Source organism: Achroia grisella, unplaced genomic scaffold, assembly GCF_030625045.1.
Source record: "Achroia grisella isolate CSIRO2021 unplaced genomic scaffold, CSIRO_AGI_Agris_v1 utg1186, whole genome shotgun sequence".
Classification (NCBI taxonomy): Eukaryota; Metazoa; Arthropoda; class Insecta; order Lepidoptera; family Pyralidae; genus Achroia; species Achroia grisella.
In genome coordinates, this window is record NW_026712592.1 from 2,685,855 (window position 1) to 2,713,322 (window position 27,468).

A 27,468-nucleotide genomic window follows, 5' to 3' on the forward strand; every position below is an offset into this window, starting at 1 on the left:
GATATGAAACAATTTTTATTGCGTTCAAAAATTACAAAATAATGCAGCGTTCATTTGTTCTTTTATTTTAATTTTATTAATAGACATTTAATAAAATAGAATAAAGAAAGTCTATTCTATTCTAATGAAAAAATAAGGTTAATAATTTTGAATATAAAAGCATATTTTATACAAACTATTTATAATCATTAATAATATTAATCTAACCTACAAATTTTTAGATACCTTAAGTACGTAGGTATCCATATAAATTTAAAATGATATGGGCACATCTTTTTAAATTTGTACATAATTGTAAAAACTTTAAACATTATTTGTTTAAAGTTTTTATTTACTTTAAACAAATCACAGAGCATCATAAACGTTGTATTCCGTTCACAGAGCACCGTATTCATTGAAATAGATTTTTAATTATATTAATATCATAATCAACTAATTTTATATTAAACATTTACTCTAGTTAATACAACATTCTATGTGATTTGGGACGAAAATAAAATATCGAATTGGCAACACTGATGTCGTGTTGTGAGTCGTGACAATTTTCCCATTTTAATAAATTTAAAACCTTTTCACGACTTTCTACGTAATATTTAATATAATAAAAATATATGTAATACTGAAAATTACCAAAACAAGATAAATAATGCTGCTAATGCTGATATTTTAAAGATTGTAACCAAAAGAAACACCTTCTAAATTGTTTCTCATAATGTAAAAACCGTTTCAATTCCACGCTGTCATTTCGGCAAAATAGCGATTACGTGACGTTGCAACGATTACTAAATCGACATTCGATAGAAATAATTTTTATCGATATGTAAAGTTGCGTTTACGTTGCAATGCTATTTGACAGCGTCAAATGGCGTCTATATGATCGCATTATTGACAGATGACGTCATTTTCACTACGTTACATACGAAAATCGTTGCGAACGAAGTTACATAATTAGCCCACAGGTCAGGGATGGTAATAAATGCATTTTAAGTGTAGTTATATTTCAAAAAACCATCGGAGGTGGTTTGTAACCATGGGCAGGCCCCATGTTTTTCGTATTGATATACCCTTTCCGTTACACCTGTATAATATAGTATAATAATAAGCAACTCCAATTACTCCAAATATTTGTTAGGATTATTAATATCATAAATATATAAATATTCAATAGAGTAATTATACTTATTAATAGTAACTTTTTAACATTTCATATTTATTAATACTTATGAAATTTTTAAATATCTCTTGTTGTAAAATCCATAAGAGCAAGATGTTCAAACATTATGTTTTGCGTTAACAAAGTATTCGAGGCCATTACAAAAAATAGAATTAGTTACATATTCGATTATTTTGCAGTCTATATTAGACGCATATAATCAAGTTTCATATCATATTGCATATTTTCAGAAATAAAATTATGCATGTACATACTATGTCGTGAATTTATAGTCGATAGTCGCAAAGTTACATAAGAAATATGGTAAACTATTTCTAAAATTTTATTCCTTACACGTGAATAATGGTATCTACCGAAATATTAAAATGTACTTCTTGAAGTAACACAAACTAAAATAAATAATTATATCAAGAAATAGATAAAAATCTAGACGGCGGTTTGAGGGTCCAGATAGTATGGGAGTCATACAATAACTAAACCTATCATAAAACAATGTTATTATAAAAAAACAATATCTACACCGTAGATAATTCTGAGGACTATAAGATACTTACAGTTTATCACTAACCAGTGTTGTATTATATTTGGAATCGAAATACAGTAGATAAATTATAGGAATACATAAATGTGGTCAAACCTGTTAATCAATGTCAAAAGTTGCAGAAATGAAGTAAGAATAATAATTAAGATTATTAGATATAAGATTCTTGCTCCAGTTCTCCAACACAAATTCAGCGCCAGCTGAATAATAGTGAACAGCACCGAGATATAGTCTGCTAAATAAATCCGTACAATTATACTGTAGCAGTAATTATACAGTAACAAGATCAATTTGAGATGAAATTATAATTATGATAAAGTACAAAAATATTACTTTACTATATAATAATATATCTAAATAATAATAATTCATTACAAAATATTTTGTAAGCAGTATCTTCAACTTCAAAAATCAATGTACAAGATGTAATCACTAACATTAATAATACTACTAAATAGTAAAAATATAGAGAATTGATTGAATAAATGGATAAATATATAAACATGCACCGACTACAATGTTTTAGTTTGAAATGCCTAAATATATAAATTTCTGTAATCCTATCCTGGTGTACTATTTTAACATTCATCCTACTCTCCTACAAACAATTACTTCTTTAACAGGAAAATTCTTAAATTTTTCACCATCTCTATATAGTCATCCTCAATACACAAGCAGGTTGCAAATATGTTTAATGTTTCATTTTAAAATTCATATTGCGTTTGGTTAATTTCCTATGAGTGGTGTTGTCGCCCTTGGCTCTACAGTGCTCTCGCCTTTGCATGCGACGGAAATACCACCCTGCAGTATTTGAACTTATTTCACCAAAAAGCTCAAAATTAAGTTTCTTTCTGGCTTCCATTCGAAACAATGCCCTATTGTCAAACCAAGTTGCGTTTTTATCTTTACCAGTTTTACCTTTTATAAGTTTTCTTCCTCCTTTTGGTGGAGGTTTGATTGAAGACACATGTTGAATATTTTCATCACTTTCATGTATTATACTGACATTGTTTTTATTATCATTTACTTTGCTTTTCTGTTGGTCACTATTATTTTGTATTTCTGCACTCTCAGATGATGATATAGATAAGACATCATAATCTTTCAGGTATCCTCCTTTCATTTGCCACTGCTCATATTTATTCTTTCTTTTTTGTTTTTTGTGTGACTTCTGACGGTCATGTTTCTTTTTTTCTTGTTTATGTCTTGGAGCAATATATCTGTCATCTTTCTTTAATTCTTCATCACCACTAATAGAATATTCTGAAATTGTCTCATGTATTTTTTTTACCTTATATTTATAAGGATATTCCTTTATGACATCATCAGTATGTATATTTGTGTCTCTTATGTCGAATATTTTTCCTTTGGTTTCCATTTGGAGTGAATCAGAGTAACTTATTTTCTTTTCTGATTTCAATTTATCACTTTCGGACATTTCTAGAGGTTCATTTTGTAGTGGCTCTGATGAAGCTGATGCTCGTCTTATTTTTTTCAACTGCCGCTCCAAATTCATATCTTTAAATGGTTTCTTTTCTAGAGATTCTAGCATATGTTTGCTTATTATTTGCTTTTTTGGGCCCGTTTTTTTTAATATTTCGTCATCTAACAGACTCTTGTTCTGTCCAATTGGTTTAAGCTGATTAATATTTAAAATATCTTTTTCATAATCAGAACCCACTACAACATGAGATTGAACATTTGCATTATGATTAATATCAACACACTTTGTGTATGTGTCAACATTTCTATTACTCAATGACTCCTCAAATACTTTTTTGCATTTATTTTGTTTCAACCACTTTTCTGAGCCAACTTTTTTTTGTTTTATTTGTAAATTATTAACCAGTGTTAACTCTTTCAATTTACTGCGTAAGTAAGCATTCTCTTCCTGCAGTTTATATAAATTGGATAATATTTTATTTACAGAAGGTATACTCTGCATTGTGCAATCATTTTTAACACCCCACATATGACCAATAGCGACTCCAGCTGCAGTGATAACACTTACCAATACTATAATGTTAAGGACAGTACTTAACCTTTTGTTTCTTCTGTGTACATATGTTTTATGAATTCCAGAATTATCTCCAAGAAAATCTTCCTCACTCTTCACTGATTTATTGTGAGAACTAGTATTACAGTTAGAAGCTAATGGATTCACTGAGAAATATCGTGTATTTTGTTGATCGGTTGGAAGTGCCTCTTCTAAAAGACATGTGTGGTAATTAATTTCACAGGGAAATGATGTTTCTGGGTCACTATCACTAATAATAGATATACCATCAGTATCTTCATCTTTTTCACCAATTACTTCAATAGTGTCTCTGAAATAAGATTACACTGTTTTCAATACAGATTATAAAGAAAACTTACTAATATTAGAATTGTGAATAAGAGATAATTTATTAGTCTTCTCTTATTGCCATACTGACCCAACCAATCAGCCCTAAATTTGGCATAGTAATTGTTTACTCACTAACTTTAGAAATATAAATAACTAACACAGGATATTCAGAATGTGTATTTTACCAATGAGTATAGATTGACTTTAATCATAAAATTCTATTTTGTTATAATAAAAATACTAAACTGTCATCATTTGTACTAAAATACAGCATTCAGAGTATGGCCAATGTTATTTCTGTATTCCACAAAGGAACAAAGATTCTGTGAGTCATTAACCTGGAATATATTGGCAACTCTCCAAGCTAATACAATAAAATGCACAATCAGTATTTTCTCATCAACATGTAAATATTTTCATAGTAAGTTATAAGAATAAACTACTATGTGGTTATATCACAGTTTTGTTGTTTATTTGATCCATAATTAAAATGCAATGTTTGCACAATCTAGGGGTTAAATAATGTTCATTATGTCAATGCAATGCATGCAATTACATTTATTATAGATCATACATAAGAAATTATAATTATTAAAAATGAGAAAATATCGGAAAAATCAAATTACTACCTAACATAATTTTGTATTCTAAATAAATGTACAATTTAAAAAAAATATGTAGAATATTATATGTAAGAGTGGAATAAGCAGCATCTGTAGACCTATAAATAAATTGTCTAATACAATTTGGAAAATTACTAATTCAAGTTTTATTTATAACTACAATTTAAAATATTTTTTACTTTGATTCTTCGATGCAAATTCAAATCAAACTGAACTGAGTTTTGAAGCTGGAAAGTAGTCATCCGGCACCCTTAAAACACCCTTAAGTTATCCTTTTCTTAACAACTGTGGCCATAGCTTGTGGCTATAACTGGCCATAACTCATGTGGAATATGCATCATATATCCAGCCTTTGATAGGGTAATAAACATAGATAAGATATAGAGAAAGATTTCATAAAAATAATATGCATAATGTTATTACATATTATTTTACAAACTTCAGATCTTGAAAATATTAATGTAGGTACAAATGACATTTTATCATAATTCTTAGAAAACTACTGCAATATATAATCATTATGTAAACATCTGAACAAACATGAGTATTGCGTTATGTGTTGATAGGTCTACAGTTAATTATCCCAGTCAAGGTTGCGAAGTTTAGGCATATAATATAACTATAAATTTTAGAGACCTAAATCATTTTTTTTACAGTGATTATTTAATAGAATACCTGTTATGAGGTAGTCCTTCGGGAGCGTTCTCTGGTAATTCGGGAACTCCATCTGAATAACCTGGAGAAGCCTCCAATATTGTCCAACTTTCACCCGAATCGGAATCACTGCCGCTATGTTCAATATGAGACCCGTCCATTTGAAATACTAAATTTTAAAATAAATTTATATAAATGTAAACAAAAAGTTAAATAATTTATATTACTTTATAATCAACTTACCTTACATAGAACAACGTAAAAATATGATTTTCTTTAGATCAAACAGATGTGACGAGGCATAGGGGTCGACAAGAAATTTTCTGTTCAAAAAATAATATGCATGTTTTTTGTTTTTTAGAATTGAAGATTTAGATCTGTCAGTTTTCGCAAACAAAAATTTTCATTTTGTTTTTATTTTGAGAATAGTGATTTCCTTCAGATTTAATAATTTCAAAACCGGTTAAAATCGTTTTTTACAGAAATATGTAGCGTAACATTATTATGAAAGAATACAGTAAAATTTTTACATAATATCAAATATATAAGAAATGTAATAGTGTTATCCTGTTTTTTTTAATTCCTAGAAGAAAAATGATTTCTCAAAACATCTGTTCTTGAACATTATGTGTAATAAGTACGAATCTGGTTTGGTTTTTACTCATTTATTATTTGAATTATCAGCCGACTTTATTTATTATATGTTTAAGAAAATAACTATTTATTTGTGATAATATAAAAAAGAATTCGGTTTCGAAACTGATGACAGAACCCGGTTTAGACTGAAACCGAAACCAGAAGTACGTTTCTAGTGCACAGCGCAATTTGATAAAAGCTAGGGTTGTCAACTTGACAAGGTTGCCAACTATACGCGATTACTCGTATGAGTATGTATATATATGTATTTTGTTTCAAGGGTAAATACAGCATATAGAACCGTCCACCCTTATATTCTGCTGTATTCTTACCCCCAAAAACTCCTCGGTGTTCTACTCCACTACGATTAGTCGCCGTCGCCGCATCGTCATGGGTACATTGTATTAGCCGACGACGCATTGGTAGATGTATAAAAACTTGCCTCGGTGGTATAAAGTATAGTATATTATCTATGGTATATACACACCACCTACTAATTGCAGCGGTTCGATTCTTGCAAGATAATAAAATTCTGTACTAATGAGTATGACTGTTTATATTCATGATTTTTTTTTTATGTGACAATAAAATAGTGCTTCCGCCTGCGCTACCAGTATATTATTTACTAGCTGTTACTCGCAACGTAGTCCGCGTGGAATTTCATTTATATTTAATTAAGTATACAAAAAACAAAAGTGACCTAAACTATTCCTTATAACATTAAATGACTGCTAGCGTAAGTCCTGTCAAAATCGGTTCAGCCGTTTCAGAGTTGATATGAAATTAAAAACAGACACTTAGTCGTGGTAGCGGTCGTGGAAACGGCGGGGCAGGGGGTGCGAAGAATCTCCGGGTAAGACCAGGCTACCACAAACGGCGACCACTGGCCCTGGCAACATACAACGTTCAAACACTGCGGACCGACGAAAAGTTAATTGAACTGGAGGAAGAGTTGAGCAGATTGCACTGGCATGTCGTGGGATTATCTGAAGTCCGAAGAAAGGGGGAGGACTCGATAGTCCTGAAATCCGGCAATCTGCTTTACTTCCGGGAGGGCGATCAACTGTCCCAAGGCGGTGTCGGGTTCCTCGTGCACAGGTCCCTTGTGAATAATGTTATCAAGGTCGAGAGCGTGTCGACTAGGGTAGCGTACCTGATACTCAGCTGTGTCTCTCTCAGCGGTGCCAAATTGACTATCGATATATCGAAGCGTTGAAATGTTTGTATGAAAACGCCACTATGTCAGTTCGCCTCCACGACCAGAATTCGAAGCCTATCCAACTGCAGCGAGGTATCAGACAAGGCGATGTCATATCGCCAAAGCTGTTTACCGCTGCGTTGGAAGATGTCTTCAAGCTTCTGGACTGGAGCGGGCTGGGCATCAACATTAACGGTGAGTACATCAATCACCTTCGATTTGCCGACGATATCGTGGTCATGGCTGAGACCCTGGAAGACCTTAGCAAAATGCTCGAAGACCTCAGTAGAGTCTCACAAGGAGTAGGTCTTAAAATAAACATGGACAAGACGAAAATTATGTCAAACGTCCATGTCGTACCTGCTCCCGTAAAAATCGGTGATTCTACACTCGAAATTGTCGATCACTACGTATACTTAGGGCAAACTATCCAGCTAGGTAGATCCAATTTCGAGAAAGAGGTCAATCGTCGAATCCAACTCGGATGGGCAGCGTTCGGGAAGCTCCGATATATCTTTTCGTCCAAATTTCCGCAGTGTCTCTAGACGAAGGTTTACGACCAATGTGTGTTGCCAGTGATGACTTACGGAACAGAGACGTGGTCGTTAACTATGGGCCCCATCAACAAGCTCAGAGTCACTCAGAGGGCAATGGAGAGGGCTATGCTCGGAGTTACTCTGCGTGATCGAATCAGAAATGAGGAGATCCGCAGAAGAACCAGAGTGACCGACATAGCCCGAAGAATTGCGACTTTGAAGTGGCAATGGGCAGGGCACATAGCTCGTAGGACAGATGGCCGTTGGGGCAGTAAAGTCCTCGAGTGGCGACCACGGACCGGAAGACGCAGCGTGGGAAGGCCTCCAGCAAGGTGGACCGACGATCTGGTCAAGATCGCTGGAAGGCATTGGATGCGAGCAGCGCAGGACCGATCGTCGTGGAGATGTTTGAGGAGGCCTATGTCCAGCAGTGGACGTCTTCCGGGCTGCGATGATGACTTTAATTTTATTTATATGTACCTATACATATGCCGAGTTGTCGCAAAAAGCACTGTTTAGTTTGGTAGATGACGCCAAATTAATTTTTAAACTTTCGTGTTTAATATAAGAGGGTGTTAAGACCCGGTTAATACATACATAGAAAACACCCAGACCGATACAACCAATCATACACATGAATACAAATGTTTGTGCCGTGCGGGAAATCGAACCCGCGACCATCGGACGTTAAGCGGTGTTAAAGCTAGACCGCTTGAGCACCGAGGTCGTCAATACAAAAGATGGGTTCATAATATAAAAGATGAAAGATGGAGCCATTTTAATTATCCACAATATTTTTTAGGCTTCAATAGGGTATAAATACCTGAAAACATCATCCTCACATAATTTTGTAAGAGATTTTGATGTAATGACATATTTTATTTTATTCGAATTTCAATTTAGTGTTTTATTTAACAAGTGTTATTGTGTGTAAGACGTTTCATTATCAATCAATAGTAATAAATAACAATCATTATTATTAAGTAGTAACTAATCCATCATTTATTTTTTTAATACCTCAATTACAAGTCTAGAAACAAAATAGATTTAACCTATTTTCGTTTTCTAAATGCATCAAAACATATAAATTCAGCTAATCAAGGAAGGAATAATAAATATACAGGGTAAATTGTAGGTGTATGGAGGGTACATAGAAAAACTGTATACATATTCAATATTTAATTCTTATATTTATCAGTACTAGGATTGTCTATAGCATGTTGCATGTCACAAGTAAATGAAATAGTTACAGCATATCGTACCCCTGATGACACTTTTTCAACATAATGTACATTTTCACGCCCACTTGTGAACATGCTTAGTCTAGCTTTTCTTGGCTCAACAGTATTGTTTGTATTTTTATCGACAAACACAAATCTACCTCCTTTAAAATCTTTATTGTAGTCTCCCAAGTAAAGCAATGTAGTATAGTGAAAAGATTTATATGTTTCCTGAAAAAACAAATTGGTAAATAAAGAAAATTTTGTACAGCTATAATGACTCCCATAATATATTTATACAGCAAATAGAATTATTAATATTATACATATATATGTATCCATTTTAATTTATTGATTAAATATCCATATCAGTCTTATTTTTCGTTGTTCTAAACACTCCTAATAGAAATAGATAAAATTGTATAATGTAATACCTTATCAACATGTGGGTGCCAATATTCATCATGTACTGTGACTGATTTCTTTGAAGTTATTTCAGAAAAAAATGTAGGATGAGTCAAGTAGATTTTATTCCGATCCACTCCAAAATGGTGTGCAACTGCATATTTTACTTTTTCCTTTACCACCTGTGTATTGTAAGTACACAATTATGTAAATTAACAAGTATTAAAGAAACTAATTTATAACAAGAATGAAATTCATACAGTACTCTATAAATATTGAAGTCATTCTCAGTGTAAAGGTTCTTAGCTATTTTGTAAATATTGACAAAATGTTCTCCATTAGATAGTGCCCCACTATGTAAATCCAATATAGACGCTCCTCCAGATGAACCACCCAATTCAAGTCCCTTTTTGGCTATTGTAAGTAATTTATCTGCCTCCTGCTCTGAAATAACTTTATCAGTCACAAATCTCTTGCAGTCTTTGGGAAAACAACCTTCATACTTATCCAGTTCCTTTAAATATTCAGGCGAACATTCTATGATTTGGCCTTTTCCTGGTAACATTTCTGACTGTTTGGCAAATGTTTTAATTTTTTCGTCATTCAATGAAAAATATACAATAATTAGAAGAGAAGTTATGACGACAATGCGTGAGAAGACACGCAACGGCAAATTATTGTTTTTAGAACATCTGAAAAATGTCTTCAATTAATATTTCTAGATATATATAGAGAAAACAATACGATTATAGTAAAGAATATCTTACGTTAGATCACTGTTTTTCTTTTCAGATGAATTTTTATCAACACATTTTTTTTCGACATTACTTCTATTTGCATTTCTTTTCCTTGGTTCATCCATAATTTAATATTTCTATTATAACTACTGTAACATAGATTTCTTTAATATGTATCTTGTTTTTAAATTTTTCTATAGTACGATGTATTGTCTTTTGAGATGCGTTCCCGAATAGTTTTGTTCAATTTAGATATATAATAAAAAAAATGTTATTAATAACTATTTGTAATAATTTGTTTTGGATATAAAGAAAACATTGTTTATCTGATAAAGACCTATTACATATTTATTCAATCAATTCGTTGGAGTCGGACCAAAGCCAATCATATTATAAGTTGTTCAAGTCACACAGTACCACAGATGCGAAACATCGATTTTTTTCTGCAACTTTACAGTGTTGCCTACTAAATTTAATATTACATGAGCACTTATTGGCGAAAGGATCTCAGGGTTTGTATGGTGTGTGTGAGTTAAAAGGCCCATTAACGAAAGCTGTTTTATGTCGTAGAATACAGAAAACCGAACGATCACCTTTATATTTAAACATTATATATTTTTAAAATAAGTTATGTTTTTGAAATATGACACCATACAGTGTAATTGCAAATGCAATTACTATATATAATGTAATATCTTATTGCATGTTACCTTTACCGTAATAATCATTTTCGTATATAAAATATTTGTACAGACAAAGTAATAATTATATTTCCCGATCGAAATTTATAGGGTTTTCTAACTAAAATTTTGGCGTTTACAAACTCATTTTTGGTGAAAGCACTTTATGCTGAGACCTTAAAAAAGGAAGGTATGAGAATACTGACAACTCGATTGATGGAATAAGGCTAGACTGACAATGACTGCCACTTTTGTTCATTTCATCACACTATATGCGTATAAAATTTGTTTCGTCTAATTTCATTAGTTTACATGTGTATAATGATTTTGCAGAAATGATCAATACGAATCCATATTGTAATATTGAAATATTAAAACAATTAATTCCAATAGCAAAATCTTGACAAGGTAATAAAATGGCTTGAAAATGAAGAACGGATCTAAAGAAACTTTGGAGGCTAAAATTGCTAATAGCAATGAGCAGGCCAAAAAACTGTATAGGTGAGGTTTATACTAATTTTTCGTTATAATATCTACGATAAAACGATATATCAACTGGTATTGAATGTTCTCTGATGTGAAGACAATCCAAAGATAGGTATGTACGCAATAGTAACGTGATTCTCTTGGTTATATTTACAGCTATGTTACCGACGTAGCCAGGCGCGTTGGCGAGACCACAACATCCAGTCGATCCATCCCTGATCTTTTTGCCACCCATCTTGAAGTACAACGTCAGAAACTAAGGGATAATTGTGAAAAGTTGCTATTTCTGGATCCACTGAACTATGGGAAAAAAGCAATTGAATTATTGTGGAGAAAAGTTTACTACGAAATTGTTTGTATTGCAAAAAAATTGCAAGAATCTGACACTGAATATGACAGTTACCTGTTTACACATATAGTGTGTGGAATAGGTCATTTTCAACATCTAATCACAAGAATACAATCAGAAATTAAAGTCTATTTCAAAGAATTAGATTACATTCCACTGCATACAGATGAGGAAATTGGGGAATTGAACCAAACTCCAGATGATGAAGAGTTGCAATTTAGAAAATTTGCACTGCATTCATGTTTGATTTATCTAGGAGATCTAAGTCGATATCAAGCAGAAATATTTCATACCTTTGATTCATCAATTGCAGCACGCTATTATCTCCAAGCTGCACATATTGACAAGTCCTCAGGAATGCCTTATAACCAATTGGGTAATCTTTATTTGGACAAGAATTATAATTTGGACTCTGTGTGTTATTATATTCATTGTCTAAGTTGTGCATCACCCTTTGACGGTGCTATGGGCAATTTATTAAAAATATTTGAAAAGAATTCACAATTCTGTGAAACTTTAAATGTGTCTGAGACTTTGACTCAAACAGAGCACATTCAAAATACAATTGCAAATTTTCTTTCTTTAATTGAAATTTGGTATTTTGGAAATAATGACGCTAATATTCCACAAAAATGTAATACAATTGCTCATGAACTTAAAATTGCTCTGGACTTTAACAAATCTGCATTACCTGATATAAATAAAAATTATGATGATTACATACAGGCTATAGAAGAGGAGAGCATTAATCCATCTTATTTTAACTGTAATCTTGTTCATAAAACAGTTCTTATTTGTCTTTTGACATTAACAAAAATGGTTGAAACAGATGAATCAAAAGCATTTGCATGTAAAGCTTTTACTCTGGCTTTACTGTCACAGTTATTACAGAAACTTTTACAGCAGATTGAAGCATTTGGACTTAAAAATCCATCTCATAATTATAGGGCGAAAGTTTTTCATACACAGCATTCCAAAGAGGAGCAGGTAAAAGAAATTGAAACAAAGCAAGAATCTATTGTGTTTGAAAAAAATCTTGTCACTGGTGTTAGTATTGAGGATAGTAAAGAAGAAACTCTGGAAATGGTAGTTATACTTGAAGATAATGAAAAGCTCCAAAATGGTGATCCAAAAAGTAACAGTAAAAAGACGCCGGCTAAACGACGTCGTCGAAGGCGCATAGCTTCGTCAGAAAGTTCTGACATGAGTGATGCAGATACAGAAAGTAGTGAAGTAGACACTAATGAATCAGAATCTGGTGATGAAACATCTGATTCCACTTATGACTCTGAAGATGTTGATGTTAAAAGTGATGATTCAGTGTATGATGGTACTGATACAGAAGAATTTGATCCAAAATTGAATGGAAATGTTGAAAAAGAGAAACTAAAAGACATAAAACAAGATGCGGAATTAAATGGAGATGTTTCAGTAAAACCTACTGAATCAAATAATAAAGATGAATTACTTCAAATTCAAGATATTCAAAATTTTCTACTTGGTAATAACTTTTTACCAAGTATAAAATTATTGCAAGATTGGATTCTTTCAGAAAAAGATTTAATACTCTCTTGTGGTGATAGTGGGGAAACTTTATTTCAATGTGTTGTAGACTTGCTGAATATATTTTCTCATTATTTTAAATCTAAAAGCGAAGTCTATGAAAACAAGGATTGTAAAGTACTAAAGTATGCGAAACATGTTGCTGAAAAACTTATGTTTGAGTATAAAACAATACCTTTGCCAGAAGATGTTAATTTGCGAGGCACAAATATTTGCAAATTTGATAAAGATGCTGCAGAATGGCAAATCCTAGATAGATATACACCTTCAGTTTATGAAGAGAACATTATACGAATCTTAAACTTTATAGATTTTGGGAATCAAATAGCAAAGGTTGTACCACGCATCAGATTCAACAGAATTATGAAAATATTTTACTTGAAGAAAACTCAATCTCCTAAACTAAATACCAAACTTAACCACAAAAGAAGCAGGGAATGGCATAATTCTAAAAAACAGCATGTAAGTATGGATTAATATATTATCTAGGACTGGTCATATTTGGTCAAACCATAATAATTCTAATCACAGTAATATCTTCCCAATATGGCAGTTTGACTTTGACTTACACTTTTTTATGTAACTAGAGTGATGGAAAGTATGATGGGCGGGGGCCACCCAAGTGACAACTTTCGCCTATGTACATGAATATTATGTCACCATGTGATCATATAATTCATGAATCTAAGGTACATACTAAAAAGGGCTACAAAGGTTTTGATTTGTATTCCCACTTATTTCAAATGATTATCATCACATGAACAATCATAATGTATTTTAGACGGAATCGGAGGTCAATGAGGTCGGGACCGGAGCTGGAGGTATGAGTGGTCTACCGCGACGTTTGGGACGGCTGTGGCTGGCGTCTCAAGTCCGCGAACTAGAGCGGAGCGGACGCGCCGCCGCCGCAGCAACACCGGTACTCCTCGTATTAGACACCGCTGCGCTCAACATTCATCTACGCAAAGTCAAACACCTGCTGCGCGCACGCAACTTTATTCTACTTGTTCCATCTGTTGGTATGTATCAATGTGTCATTGATGAAGCTATATTTTTTATAATGATTTCCTGATGTTTTGGACAATTCTGCAAATTAATTCAATTTTAAGTACTCAAATAGTTGTATTTATATTTCCCATTTGACATGCAGAGTGAGCTAAAATATTACCTGTTCGAACTAATGTTTTAACTTTATATTTGTAATATGTTATATGATGATTAATTGCGAAATAGCATAAATTTATTAATCTAAATATTAATTTTGTTTAATAAAATAATTTCCTATAGCAATTAGAGCGGACCAGATACATGCATTTGTACAGTAAAATAATATATTACACTAATTTACTTATGTTTATTTTTTTTTTGTCAGTGCTACAAGAACTTGACGATTTGAAACGAGAACAGAGCAGTGCGCGCGATGCCATCCGTTGGCTTGAGATCCAACTAAAAAGTGGGTCACGGTTCTTACGGGCTCAACGACCTGGGCAATCAAGGCCATTACCGTTACTTAAATATCCTCGTAAAGCACCTCCACATATTCTTAACTATTTGCAAATATTGGAATTCTGCAATCATTTCACAGCAGACGAGAAACAAACCCAGGGAGGCAATGGTGACCCTGATAGTTCGGTCCAAGGAAAATCTACACCATTGCTTATACTACTAGTAGGGAAAGAACCCGGTAGTGACGAGCAACACAAAGAATTTAGTATGACAGGCGCTGCTCAAGCAACTGGTATATCTATGGAGCACATTGGCGATTTTTATACAAAATGGCGCCAAAGCGTTCACAAGAACGGCAAGAAGAGATGAACAAAACTTTATCGTAATGAGGTTTCGACTGCACCGAAGGGAAAGGACAGCGACGCTCTTCACTTTGGATTGCGAATTCAATCATCTTGGTCCGAAAGATAATGGTTGATATTATTGCGCAATAACTTACGTTGAGCGTATATGTGTCAAAAATAATATCGTCAGGCAAAAACAGTTCGAATTAATTTGAGCTCAAGATATGCTTACGATAATTATTATTATCAATGGACGTCAATGAAATATCGGTAGTAACATTATCATTACACATTTTTCACAAATTCATTATTTATCATTTATTATGATTTACGTCGTAAGTGTAATTACTTCCTACCATTCGACATTTTGGGGATATCATTCATTCTAAGTTCAGTCTTCATTATTATAGGTATTCATCATTCATTTAAATATATCCATATCGAATGTATGGGGCTTTAAGTTACATACTTTTGTCTTGTATATTTGATTTCATTATTTTAAAATATAATTTTCATTTGATTAAATATGTTGTTAAACTTTTTGCATTTTTACTTCAATACCTTTAATATTATAAAAGGGAAAGTTGAGTAATTTTTATACTGTCAGGAATAATTCTGACATACACAAAAATAAAAAACAATTAAAGGCCACTCTATGTTTCTTTATTTTGTACCTAAAATACTAGTTAAAAGAAAATAAGTTATGTAACAAACATAATATACAGATGCCGATTAAAATAAACGCCAAACACTTGAAAAATGTAAATATTACTACCATATTTAATTAAAAATGTCTGTAAAATCTATTACCATCAAAAAGTGATGTTTTGTCGTAAAAAAATATTACCCATGTAAAAACTTACAGCAATTTCTTCGAAATATCAAAGTGCATAACGTTTTTATGACAATATTAATTTTGGGTAATTTATATATAGTATATATAGTGTTTAATAAGTGATGGTGAGAGACTTGGTAAATAATTCAATAATTACATCTAATTATTATCTATTATACAATTATTAACATAACCCTCGATATTGAGGGCTAATTAAAAACTCTCAAATATTTTAACTTATAATAATTAATTAATATATTAAATGTACAAAATATACATTATGATTTTAACAATCTTTCAACAGTCTTATAGCTTTACATACCTATACAGTATTGCACTTAACACTCAAGTGTAGAGCAGTATGATTATATTGATAGGATAATATAGAATTAATGAGATTAGCTTAGCTGTTAAACACACTATTACAGCTTCTATAAAGATATAATAATGGTGTAAATTACCTTAATCATCATAATACAAAATATCCACTATAAATCCTACATCCACCATCACTATCAATTTTAAAACAACATTGTACATTGTCTATCCAACAGCGTACAGAGAGTCTTACTGTAATTCTTAGCTAGCATCCTACTAACTGTATAAGCTGCTGCACTGTCGAGCGGTCCAATAAACACAAGTCAAAATCAAATGTTTGTGTAGTAACTTCATACCGGCCAGTTTCTGCTATTAAGTTCACAACACGTTCTAGATCTTCATTATTGTTAATAGTCATTATACGTTTTTGTAGATCACGTAACTGCCCCATGTACTCGGGGGACAAATCTCCAGGTTCAGCATCCTCACCCAGGCTACTGGAAACTCCATTGTCCTGAACTTTTGTCTCCACTGAAGTAGAGCCACTACTTTCTCCGCGTTCTATATCATTATTAGTCAGAGCATGTTCTGAGACTTTTACAATTTTTCTATTCTCAGCTTCTTCCTCTTCAGCCGCTTTCCGTTTGCGTCGTTTTTCTTCTCTCTTTGAAGATTTATCTTTATGCTTCTTGGACTTCTCTTTATGTGGTGGTGGTTCTATAATAGGCTCAGGTTCAGGTTCAATTTCTGGGTCTGGTTCAGGGTCAGGCTCTGGTTCTAGTTCTGGCGATGGTTCATGTTTTAGTGGCTCTGGGGAAGGATTCTCAAGTTTTATTTTTGGTTCTTCATCTTCGGCAATTATAGAGCTTTCTGAATCAGAATGGCTGCTATTTAAATCTTCATTGCCAGTATGCGAAGTTTTAGCCAACCCACTTTTAGAACTGCATTGAGAGGCTGTGTCTATGGATATAGGTGAAGCTGGTTCAGGAAGAGGGCGTTCTTTAGGAATAGGTGTCTCTCGACGCTCAGTCACCTCAGATTTTTCCTGAGGTACATCACGGTTTTTGTCATGTTTGTGTTTTTTCTCTTTATTAGACTCTTTATGCTTCTCTCTGGACTCATCACGTTTTTTGTCTTTTTTCTTGTGCTTGTGTTTTCTTTCTGAATCACCTCTATCTTTCAATTTCGGAATCTCTAAACGATCAACATTTTCTGGTGTTGGAGTTTTCCTAAGATTTTCAATAGAAAATTTGTTATTCTTGTCTTGTTTGGGCTGTTTTTCTTTAACTGGTTGTGATTCTTTTACTAATTCCTTTTCCTTTGGAATTTCTTTTGCCTTTAATACTTCTCTTGAAACTTCTTTCGGCAATTCCTTTGGTGATTCTTTTACTTTATGACTTTCTTTCTTATGCTCTCTTTTTTCCTTGCGATCTTTATCTCGATCATGACTTTTTTTCTCCTTTTTCTTTTTTTCTTTGATATCCTTTTCAGCTTTCACTTCAAGGACTTTATCTTCAATTTTTGGCTTCTTTTGTTCTATATTTTCAGTGTTATGTTTTGATGATTTATATTCATCTTTGAAACTAGAAGCACTACCAGAACGATGTGCTGGACTGGGTGCTTTTCTGACTGGACTAATACATCTTTTCTTATTTGCTTCAGGTGATGGCGGCCTTTCATTAGGTCTTTTACTGGATTTATCTTTAGACCGTTCTTGCTCTTTATGACTTTTACTTTTTTCTGATCGTACCTTTTCTTTCTCTTCTTTTATCTTTATCTTTTCGGGTTTCACTTCCTTATGCTCATGTTTGGATTTCTTGTCTGAACCTGTTCTATCCTTATCTTTTTTCTCTTTAGAATTTTGGAAACTGGCAATTTTTTCAATTTTTTTTGGCTCTGGTGACACTTTCGGTGGCTTATGTATAGGTGGCCCAAAGAGGTTTTCAAAACTACTTGTTCTATGTGGTATCTCTTCTTTATGTTCTTTAGATTTATGTTTTTTATTCTCAGAAGACATTTTAGGTTTACTAATTAGCTGTTGTTTATCATCACTGAAAGAGTCCCTACTCCTGCTCTCTTGATCAGGATTAGTATAAAATGCATTATTATTAATAGTTATACCGCCACCTCTTAACAACTTCTTTCTGAAGTCATCATTGGGATTTTGGAAAATATATCTGTCCTTAAGAAGTCCACTTTGTTGTAATGATAAATCATAAGAGAACTGGATCTTTTTAGGTTCATCTTTATTATTCAAATATATTTCAATTGGCAACATGAAACCTGCATAGCCAGATTCTTTAAGTGAAAATGGAGGTTCTTTTACAACTGTAAATAAACAGATACAGTGAATTATTAATGTGTTTAAAGATTTTTTGGTAGTTTTTTTGTTATGAAATATTACACAGGGTTACACAATTTGCTGTTTTACTTTATGGATCATTATTTATAAATCAGGTATTTACTTAAATATTTAAATAAAAACAAATTCATATTTATGTATATATATATTATATGTAAATTAATAAAATATTATAATATAAAGGATTTTCAGGATATTCACAGCATATATAAATTTATTTTGATTATTTATAAAAGTACAATAATTAGAAAACCATGTTTATTTGTCAAGTAAATAGACATTTACATCACTACATAGGATTATTTTACTGCACATCCTACTGAGACCTAGCATAAAAGTAAATAAGATTGTTTTATACAAAAGTTTAGCCAAGAAGGTAAACAAAGGAGATCATTAATCAGTTTAGTCATAACCAAACACAGTGCAAATTAATCACCAATAATCATATTGATTACTTCTATTAATGGATTTAATATATATATTAGTATATGTAAATACTGATGAATCATAACTAGTTATTTTATATTAGTTTGAAAGATAAAGTGCACAATCTTAAATTAATACTATTTTATTTATCAATAATAAGCATATTGTTTAAAGCTTCAATAATAGATTATTTATTGATTGATATATATTAGTCCTGACACTTATTTTTATTAATATTGAATACATTATAATTATGTATTTGATTAGTATGACTGCCATTTAATTTTTTATTACAAATCCCTAATAGACAAATATAGTTAAAAAAGGGGATTCATTCATTTTTCTCTTAATCTGTGAATGACATATTAGAAATACAATTTAGAAAATGGAAACAAATGAACACTCTTGCTAAAAGTGATTATGTATATACTTAAACCATCAGAAGTCAGAAAAATGTATTACCATTTCCATTTAGTGAGTCCTTATGTGATATTTTTCACAATAAAAAGTTTGTTTACCTTTTATGTATGTTCTATTGGAATGGAGTATAACATTCTTACAGAATAAACATGTCTTTGTACTTTATGGAAAAAATAATTATAATTATATTGACAAATGAGTTATCTTGTACTATGTTGTTAAATGTATTATTAAATAATGATTACCTCTTTTTGGCTTGGGAAATGTGTCGTGTAGAATAAATACAACTTTCTCTACAAAATGTCTTATATCGGCTCCTTCTTGTCCGCGCACAAAAACTTCCCAATCATGAGTAAATCCTTCTGGGGTTTTCTTGGAACGCAAAGAAGCGACGTGCCCAATTTCAAAATTTACTTTTATAGTCGACATTCTATAACAGAAAATAGAAATATGTCTTCAGATAAGATATATTTTATATTGAAATGCCTAATTATCAACAGTGATGAAAATTGTATACTGCGTATCTTCATTTGGTCACTTACATAAACACAATAACTTTATTACAATACAAACTTCACGCATGACATATATAAGAGCAACATTTACTAATTATCTATTTGGGAAAGTGCAAATTTTGACGAAAATAGTTTTTTAGCGCTCTCGTTATTTTGGTCCGCCATATTATAATTACTTTATAAATATTATAAACACAACAGAGTTGCCAGATTTAAAATATCTTACCAATTTTTTTTCTTGATTTATTTGACATTAAAAAAATACCAGCAGTAAAAATTATGTAAAAAATGTACTTTCCTAAGTCGTTATAACAAAGTTCCCTATTTGTTAGCCAGGTAAGGTACTGGATAAGCAATTTTGGGACAAATTAAATATTTTAATTTTCGTAAGTAATGATCTCTCATTGACGAGATTATGTAGTGATAACATGCTCAATGTGAAGATTATTATCCGTATCTAGTTTCTAGGGATGGACGTTTTGTATAAAAACGGTTTATTAATGTACTATATTTAGGGCCCTTAATCTCTTTTTTTTTAGATCATTTTAGTGTCGTTAAGGTATTTTTACGTTCCATGTTTCAAGGATTTCGCATGATGACTACCGGTTTTGTCTTGCTTCTACCACAGCCGGACTCAGACCGCCACGGCATGTGACATCGTGGAAACCCATTGTCAAGAACTTTACTTTTATGTTTATTCATTCCATGCTCCATTTAATAGGGAATTTAGTGTGATGGTTTCCCTATTTGCCTTCCACACCATGGTTCAGCGATCGGTGGAACTGCCCGCTCATACCTGATCAATGGCCCTTCCAGAACTATTTCTTTGGCCCCTTGCCAGTATTAAATGTACCGTCTCTAATCTTATGGAATATAAGAACTATCTTTGCAGGGCTTTTATAAAAAGATCACAGGTGGACTCCATCTATACCGACTTCTCAAAAGCATTCGACAAGGTCAATCACGCTGCGCTTTCTAAAAAACTGGCAGAATTCGGAGTACATGGCTCTCTGCTTCGCTGGTTCGAGTCATACTTGAGTCGTAGGAGTCAGCTGGTTGCAATTAAGGGTCATACCTCTGCTCCCGTCACACTGTTCTCTGGTGTGCCGCAAGGTAGTCATCTAGGCCCGTTATTATTTGTCATCTTCATAAATGACCTAATCGATGTCCTATCCTGTCCTTGTTTACTTTATGCAGATGACCTTAAGATATTTTCTACGGTGGACAATAGTACTGACGCTCACAGATTGCAATCGGATTTAAATTCACTTTCCGATTGGTGTGATCGTAATTTCATGCAGCTCAATGTGGGTAAATGTTTCGTTATAACTTTTACTAAAAAACAAATGAACTCGAATTTGACTATATCCTTAGGGATAAAATTCTTGAACGTAAACGTGTCGCAAAAGATCTGGGCGTGCTTTTTGATGACAAACTAACATTTCGAGACCACTATGATAATATTGTTGACCGTAGCTACCGTCTTCTTGGGTTCATTACAAGATCAACTAAAAACTTTCGGCAGAGTAGAAGCTTAATTAGTATCTATTACTCACTCGTACGTAGTATTTTAGAATATAACTCGGCTATCTGGTCTCCCTTCTGTAAACTACATAGCAACCGAATTGAAAGTATTCAAAGACGTTATTTAAAGATACTTAGCTATAGATGCGGCTTAGGTCGTAAACTTGCATCTTACAGTGAACGTCTGAAATACTTTAATCTGGACCCTTTATATATAAGACGACAAAATAATGACCTAACCTTGTTACATAAAATTATTCATCATCAGTTGGACTCGTCCACTCTTCTTTCTCTATTAAACTTTAATACGAGATTTAGATCACGCAACCGTAATTATAACACCTTCTATCTTCAGGTTTACTCAAATAATACTTCTTATTATAATCCAATAGTTATATCGAATGTGTCGCCAATACAATGAAATTCTTGTCTCGAATAGAAATATAGATATTTTCCATTCAACGCTGGTCCAGTTCCGGAGACAATTAAATTTCCACCGTAAAGAGACAAATTATATTTAACATTGTACCAATTTTCTTTTCTTTAATATAAATAAAATTCTGTTAACATGATAATTCATTGCATTACGTAGTTATATATCATTTTCTATTTAGTTTACTTTTTATTATATAACCTTATCTAATTATCTAGCGTATATTGAATGCGTCTATATAATTTAGCTCTTAGGCATACATAGTGTTGGATTACAATCCAGTTCTGTACCGAACTACACGCTCCTATTATATTATTATATTGACTGTAATCTGTTTTGTATGCTAATAAATAAATAAATAAATTAGCGTCGCCACTACCCGACACTAGGGAAAAACCTTTTTGATGACGGTCTTTTGTCGCTAAGTCACAAAGTCGTCATTAGACTTCTAAGGGTTTTTATAGAAAGGTTCACACCCACGAACCTCCCACCACGTCCTGGTAACGCTGCCGCTGTTTGGTCGGGGACTGCTTATTCAACCTATTCGCAGCTAACCATCACATTTGATGGCCGTTCACTATTCGCCTGTGACCTGTGACTAGGTAGCCTACAGCTCAACCCCAACCCAAAAGAAGAAAAAGTTGGAATCGTGTCGTATTAACAGTTAAAAAGATTGATATAAGATAGTGGAAGGTGGCGGAAGCTCCACCGATAAGAGCACAGATCATAAATTACGTATGAATGGATATATATGATTACGTATGAATGGATGTATCGCAATTGTATGTACCGATTTAAAAGATTATAGGTGACAAAAAAATGTTTGTATACTGTCATGTCTGTATGATTAATGAATCAAATTTAGTAACTATTTCCTCTAGAACAATAATGAACATTATTGTGACTACCTGCAATACTTAGTTAGGACAAGAACTCCAAATTAATACATTGGAATTTCGGTCCATGCAGGTATATGTATTTACTCTATGGTGCTCAGTATTTGCCTATGCACGACTTCACAAAGTAACACAAACTGTCAAATACGAGACTACTACGTGATTCTTTCGTAAAATAATATTTTAATCTTAAAATATATTTTAAAACGGCAGTAATTTATTATTTATATTTTCTATTATTAAGAAATAATTCCAAACGTAACTTTTAAAAAATAACATAATTATGTCAGGTTTGATGACAGTATTGCTTCAACCTTTGAGGTTAGATTATAAATATAAAATATATTTTTTATATATAATTGCATGCACCGTTATATCAGCGTATATACTTTGAAAACGTTCAGACATATTAATAATCTGGCCTACGATCGTTTCAGATTAGTCAAGCAAAGTCTTATCAATGTATCTCCAACTGGTATCGCATCTGAACTAAGTTTGGTGAAACCAAATTGTTTCTCTCTAACTGCTTTAAGAAATAAAGTGCGTTGTTATTTTCCTCGACCAAACGAAGTAAAACGCGTTCATCGACACGGTTGGCAAAAGCGGATATCAACACCAAATGGCCGTAGAATTATTATGAGAAGATTACTAAAAGGTAGATATGTATTAACCCATTAGTGTAGAATAAAGATTAAAGAGATAATATCACTGTAGAAGTATGATAAATATTGAAGTTTAGTTTAAATACCTGATTATTGTGCTATTGTTGAAAACATAAAATTGTTATAAAATAAATGATAACATAGAATACAAACTTTTTATTTCAAACCTGATTTTTTCAGTTATTTTTTTTTATTTTCTTAACAAGTACTTTCTAAAATATTACTCGATAAAAACAATATGACTAAAACAAATCTTATTTTTCATAAATTTCAAACTAGATAAGTGATCCTAACCTAAACCACTATTTTCCTATTATTCATTTACATTTATTCATGTATATATATTGACCAAATTATATTTGGAAAATGACAATACTTTTTTATTCCTTGCTATCAATTGTATGTGCCAACAATATATGTCTTATATTAGATGCATCAATATAATTCAATTGAATATATATATTTGTTGTGAGTGTACAGAGTCCTCAGAATTTGATGGTGATTTTGCTGGCTTTAAGAGGTTGGATACTTCTGCCACAACTAGTGTAGTCAATTTGATAATTGCCAAATGTGCAGCAAGTTGAAGCACTAATGAGCCAAAACCTTTATACAAGCCAGCAACACCTTCCCTGGCTATAGTTGTATTGTAACAATCCATAAAACCCTCATATCCTGTTAAAATTGGGGTAACTGATGTTCCAGTATCTAGGTTGTCAATGATTGTTCTTGTGCCCTGAAAGGAAAATTGAAATTGGTTATTGCATACAGAGGAAATATGTTTATTCATTTTATAACTAGACAAACAGTTTTGTTTGTCGTTTTGTTATATATGTATATAAAATAAAAACCCAATTTATGACAATAAAATGAATGAGTGTATCTTTTTATATAAAGTAAGTAAGTCATTAGAGAGAGTTAAAGATTTTAATTATCTCTTTTTACATCTATAATAAATAAGCATTGTGTTGTTTATATTGGAGCACTATGATTTCATACCTGTATATGAAGTCTATGTATGATTGTTTCTATGGGATAGAATATTATTTCCATAGTAATGAATGAGAAAATGTTGGCTTTCAAGTTAACATCTTCTATAAGAGGATTTTGTGTATTTTTTTTATAATTCACATTGTAGGCATCATTCAGCTCATGTTTGTGCCTTTGTTGGAATCTGAGAACCCTTGCAGTTACACTTCTTATTATTGTACTGAAACAAAATATCACTTAATATAATAAGTATGCCTTTCTAATATTTAAACAATCTTTGTTGATATAAAATAATTTTTTAGGTTATAATTTCTAATTTCTTATAGTTTGCTTTTCTGGGTTCCTAAATAATAAAAGCAACAATGTATTATGGAATCCTCTTGTTACATAATTCATATTTTATAAATTATTACTGCAATTTACTTAAAATTTGAAATAGTTCAAAATACTGTAGATATAAATATAAGAAATAGAGGTCATTATATTTTACTTCTTTTAAATAATAATAATATTTTTAATTATAAGATGTTAAAAATATATATTTGGGCTATATCTCTAAGTTTACATGTGGAGCAGTTATTATTGTTTTTTAAAAACTGGTTTAGAAACATAACTAATTATTTCTGATATAATGCTTCAAAAGTTGGAGATAAAGCATAAAAATAGTATAATCATTTAAATATTAAATATAGTTATATGACTTACTGTGCTAAATATTTGGAAATTCCCAAAGCAGCTGTAGGCAAAACAATTGCCCATATTGGTAGCATTCTACCTTTACTTGGTGTCCCCCATTCCAATATGCGCATAAATCCTTCTCTAAATACATCAAAAAGAGCTGGTTTGTCACTTGCTATGTCACTCTGTACAGTTTCCACCAGACTGGCTGAATAGAATGGTGTAATAATTGCTAAACTAATACTGCAAAGAAAAAAGTAAACAATTATAAATCAAGTAGATTTATTAGTTATTCCTTTCCTGAGATACTAGATAGAGGTACCAAATCACAACTTGAGAGTTATGAGTTGTTACCTCTGTCTCCATCATCAAGAAGGTATCAAGAAGTATAATATATGCTTCTTGACACCAGAAATATGTGAGACAGTTGTAAAATAATACAACTTTATGTAAAGTATAATAAATATATTTAAGATTAAATTATTTCTTTTTGATTGTTTTATATAAGAATTTACCATTTTAATGTTATATGCTGTAGGTATTGTAAGACGGTACTACATTTTCCAACTTCCCTGTAATAAAAAAAAAAAGAATTAAAATTGAATAAATAAAAAGTAGGAAACAGCATTGTATTATTGCTAACAAATGGTATAAAACTCAATTAGTGATACAAAGTGAAAGTAAGTTGTTTTCAACTAACTCTCCATCAATGTATAATGTTACTGTTATGATAAAATGTTATATGTATGGCAACAAAATAATTCACTACTGTTCTATGTAATTCAATTAGCTACAAATGTATGTAAAATTTACTTGAGACCAATACTTACTTAGGCCAACCTGTTCCCTTAGCAACCACATCTTCAATAGCCAGATTAAGACCTTTTACAACACAGGTGGAGCCAATTCCCTTCCACAGTGTTGTAATGCCTTGTCTCCTGTGCAATCTCACAACCACTGGCAACAGTGTGTATGGTACAATGTGAAAACTCTTGAGACTGTTATGTACCTACATAGAGTAGTGTTGATACTTAATAGAAGCCTAAAATACTTTTGGACTATTCAGTAGAAAATATGATTTTGAGTTAAATGATTATCATAATAATAAATAATTAATACACATTATTTGATTACCACTATCCATGTGCAAGTCAAGCTATGAATTTTACCCATTTTAGTATGGAAATTGTCATATTGTTTTATTGCTAAGGAAAATAAATTAAACAAATATGCAATTACGTTTCTGTGGTCCAATATAGTTATATGTGCAAAGATGTTTGGATAGATTTATGTCTCGGAAATATAACTGGTTTTCATTTCAGATATTGGTACAAAAATTATTATTATTATTTTGATAGGATAATTATAACATATTTGTCAGAATGCACAAGTGAAGATTATCTCTTTCTAACTACCATTATGGAGTACATGGAGTAATTTTTACTTCTACTATACCATACCTGACATTGTCTTCTCAACACAATGAATGGATGGCTTAACAAATTTTCTGTGATAAGACTTGCTACACTTATTGCTGCTGTGACATATGAACTATTATCTGAAAAACAAGAAATACATAAAATGTTTTTTGTGTTTCAAGTACATAAGATAAATGGATTTTTCATCCCAAGTGGTTCTCAAGTCAACCCTAGGACAATAAACTTGATAGTGATACAACTGGAAAATTGAAAATATATGAAGTTTTAATAAAAAAACTAAAGCAAATAACCTATCATTTTGCGAAATTGTTAATGTAGTATAACCAACATCACATTCAGTAATTTTCAAATAAGTTTGAAATTTTGTAATATTTTGATAGATACCTTCGTCCGGTGCATCGTCCAAAATCAGTGGAGGTCCCTGATATTCTTCAGTAATTGGGGTGTGATATCCGTAAATTTGCTTATAGCGGGTATCATACAAATCATTGGTCTCTCTATTTGGATCTAAGCCAAAAGGCCTATTATATCCAGTGAAATCTCCAAAACCTGCCATTATTAACAATATACACTAATACACACTTTATTTATCAAGTAGAATTTTACTTTTACATATTTTGTACTTAATATAAATAAATTTAACAGAAAAGATCATAAGAAATAGAATATAGAAAAAAAACAACCGTCTGACAAGTAATGTTGCCAGAAATGCACAGAAATAAGGCCATGTTTTTGTTAATTTTACAGATAGTACGCATTGTAGAAAAGAGACAAGAGATGTTATTCTTTGTATCCTCATCGCGCTGATTAACATATTTGTTACAAAAAGTTAGTCAACATTTTATTGTAAATATTTTAGAGCAATAAATCAATTCTAAAAATTTATTCTTCAATTGGATGTTACATATTAATTTAGTTTACGAGTGATAAATTTCTTCTTTTTCTGTGTCAGCAATCTACATCTGTTTGACATTTGTCGAATATGATTCCAGTTCTACTCAGAACAATGACTTTGAGATAGTGGCCAATAGTAG

General features: G+C 31.8%; 6 protein-coding genes across 6 annotated transcripts; 2 read left to right on the forward strand and 4 right to left on the reverse strand.

Annotated features, from left to right (window-relative positions):
• Positions 1-1,384: 1,384 nt before the first annotated feature.
• On the reverse strand, positions 1,385-5,515 carry LOC131853828 (uncharacterized). The gene is made up of 2 exons (XM_059204885.1): positions 5,361-5,515; positions 1,385-4,042 (listed from the first exon to the last, which is right to left on the reverse strand). The coding sequence occupies exons 1-2, from the start codon at positions 5,498-5,500 to the stop codon at positions 2,407-2,409; spliced, it is 1,776 nt and encodes a 591-aa protein (XP_059060868.1). The 5' UTR covers positions 5,501-5,515; the 3' UTR covers positions 1,385-2,406.
• A 3,358-nt stretch (positions 5,516-8,873) lies between these two features.
• Positions 8,874-10,442, reverse strand: LOC131854422 (2-oxoglutarate and iron-dependent oxygenase domain-containing protein 3-like). Its single transcript, XM_059205539.1, has 4 exons — positions 10,102-10,442; positions 9,600-10,026; positions 9,364-9,516; positions 8,874-9,160 (listed from the first exon to the last, which is right to left on the reverse strand). The coding sequence occupies exons 1-4, from the start codon at positions 10,194-10,196 to the stop codon at positions 8,888-8,890; spliced, it is 948 nt and encodes a 315-aa protein (XP_059061522.1). The 5' UTR covers positions 10,197-10,442; the 3' UTR covers positions 8,874-8,887.
• Positions 10,443-11,000: 558 nt separating this feature from the next.
• On the forward strand, positions 11,001-15,477 carry LOC131853821 (nonsense-mediated mRNA decay factor SMG5). The gene is made up of 4 exons (XM_059204874.1): positions 11,001-11,252; positions 11,394-13,611; positions 13,931-14,168; positions 14,522-15,477. Exons 1-4 carry the CDS (start codon positions 11,179-11,181, stop codon positions 14,962-14,964), a joined length of 2,973 nt encoding a protein of 990 aa, XP_059060857.1. The 5' UTR covers positions 11,001-11,178; the 3' UTR covers positions 14,965-15,477.
• Positions 15,478-15,592: 115 nt separating this feature from the next.
• On the reverse strand, positions 15,593-19,991 carry LOC131853918 (protein AF-9). Its single transcript, XM_059205011.1, has 3 exons — positions 19,843-19,991; positions 19,546-19,730; positions 15,593-18,420 (listed from the first exon to the last, which is right to left on the reverse strand). Exons 2-3 carry the CDS (start codon positions 19,727-19,729, stop codon positions 16,358-16,360), a joined length of 2,247 nt encoding a protein of 748 aa, XP_059060994.1. The 5' UTR covers position 19,730; positions 19,843-19,991; the 3' UTR covers positions 15,593-16,357.
• A 2,814-nt stretch (positions 19,992-22,805) lies between these two features.
• On the forward strand, positions 22,806-23,448 carry LOC131853938 (large ribosomal subunit protein bL34m). Its single transcript, XM_059205031.1, has 2 exons — positions 22,806-22,989; positions 23,106-23,448. Exons 1-2 carry the CDS (start codon positions 22,952-22,954, stop codon positions 23,344-23,346), a joined length of 279 nt encoding a protein of 92 aa, XP_059061014.1. The 5' UTR covers positions 22,806-22,951; the 3' UTR covers positions 23,347-23,448.
• A 157-nt stretch (positions 23,449-23,605) lies between these two features.
• LOC131853929 (mitochondrial outer membrane protein SLC25A46-like) lies at positions 23,606-27,130 on the reverse strand. Its single transcript, XM_059205021.1, has 7 exons — positions 26,819-27,130; positions 26,456-26,553; positions 25,826-26,004; positions 25,511-25,567; positions 25,023-25,238; positions 24,327-24,537; positions 23,606-24,063 (listed from the first exon to the last, which is right to left on the reverse strand). The coding sequence occupies exons 1-7, from the start codon at positions 26,988-26,990 to the stop codon at positions 23,776-23,778; spliced, it is 1,221 nt and encodes a 406-aa protein (XP_059061004.1). The 5' UTR covers positions 26,991-27,130; the 3' UTR covers positions 23,606-23,775.
• Between the last annotated feature and the right edge of the window lie 338 nt (positions 27,131-27,468).

What these genes read in the sequence shown, in the direction of transcription:
- LOC131853918 (XM_059205011.1), bottom strand. Translation starts at nt 19,729, where the DNA reads ATGTCGACTATAAAAGTAAATTTTGAAATTGGGCACGTCGCTTCTTTG. An exon ending in ATTTCCCAAGCCAAAAAGAG is followed by an intron (nt 18,421 to 19,545) that starts GTAATCATTATT and finishes GTTTATTTACAG; the next exon opens with TTGTAAAAGAACCTCCATTT.
- LOC131853828 (XM_059204885.1), bottom strand. Translation starts at nt 5,500, where the DNA reads ATGGACGGGTCTCATATTGAACATAGCGGCAGTGATTCCGATTCGGGT. An exon ending in GAAGGACTACCTCATAACAG is followed by an intron (nt 4,043 to 5,360) that starts GTATTCTATTAA and finishes ATCTTATTTCAG; the next exon opens with AGACACTATTGAAGTAATTG.
- LOC131853821 (XM_059204874.1), top strand. Translation starts at nt 11,179, where the DNA reads ATGAAGAACGGATCTAAAGAAACTTTGGAGGCTAAAATTGCTAATAGC. An exon ending in ATAATTCTAAAAAACAGCAT is followed by an intron (nt 13,612 to 13,930) that starts GTAAGTATGGAT and finishes AATGTATTTTAG; the next exon opens with ACGGAATCGGAGGTCAATGA. An exon ending in TCTACTTGTTCCATCTGTTG is followed by an intron (nt 14,169 to 14,521) that starts GTATGTATCAAT and finishes TTTTTTTGTCAG; the next exon opens with TGCTACAAGAACTTGACGAT.
- LOC131853938 (XM_059205031.1), top strand. Translation starts at nt 22,952, where the DNA reads ATGTCAGGTTTGATGACAGTATTGCTTCAACCTTTGAG. An exon ending in GTATTGCTTCAACCTTTGAG is followed by an intron (nt 22,990 to 23,105) that starts GTTAGATTATAA and finishes CGATCGTTTCAG; the next exon opens with ATTAGTCAAGCAAAGTCTTA.
- LOC131854422 (XM_059205539.1), bottom strand. Translation starts at nt 10,196, where the DNA reads ATGGATGAACCAAGGAAAAGAAATGCAAATAGAAGTAATGTCGAAAAA. An exon ending in AAGAAAAACAGTGATCTAAC is followed by an intron (nt 10,027 to 10,101) that starts GTAAGATATTCT and finishes GACATTTTTCAG; the next exon opens with ATGTTCTAAAAACAATAATT. An exon ending in ATGACTTCAATATTTATAGA is followed by an intron (nt 9,517 to 9,599) that starts GTACTGTATGAA and finishes TACAATACACAG; the next exon opens with GTGGTAAAGGAAAAAGTAAA.
- LOC131853929 (XM_059205021.1), bottom strand. Translation starts at nt 26,990, where the DNA reads ATGGCAGGTTTTGGAGATTTCACTGGATATAATAGGCCTTTTGGCTTA. An exon ending in TGTTGAGAAGACAATGTCAG is followed by an intron (nt 26,005 to 26,455) that starts GTATGGTATAGT and finishes TACTCTATGTAG; the next exon opens with GTACATAACAGTCTCAAGAG. An exon ending in ATTTCCAAATATTTAGCACA is followed by an intron (nt 24,538 to 25,022) that starts GTAAGTCATATA and finishes ATTTTGTTTCAG; the next exon opens with TACAATAATAAGAAGTGTAA.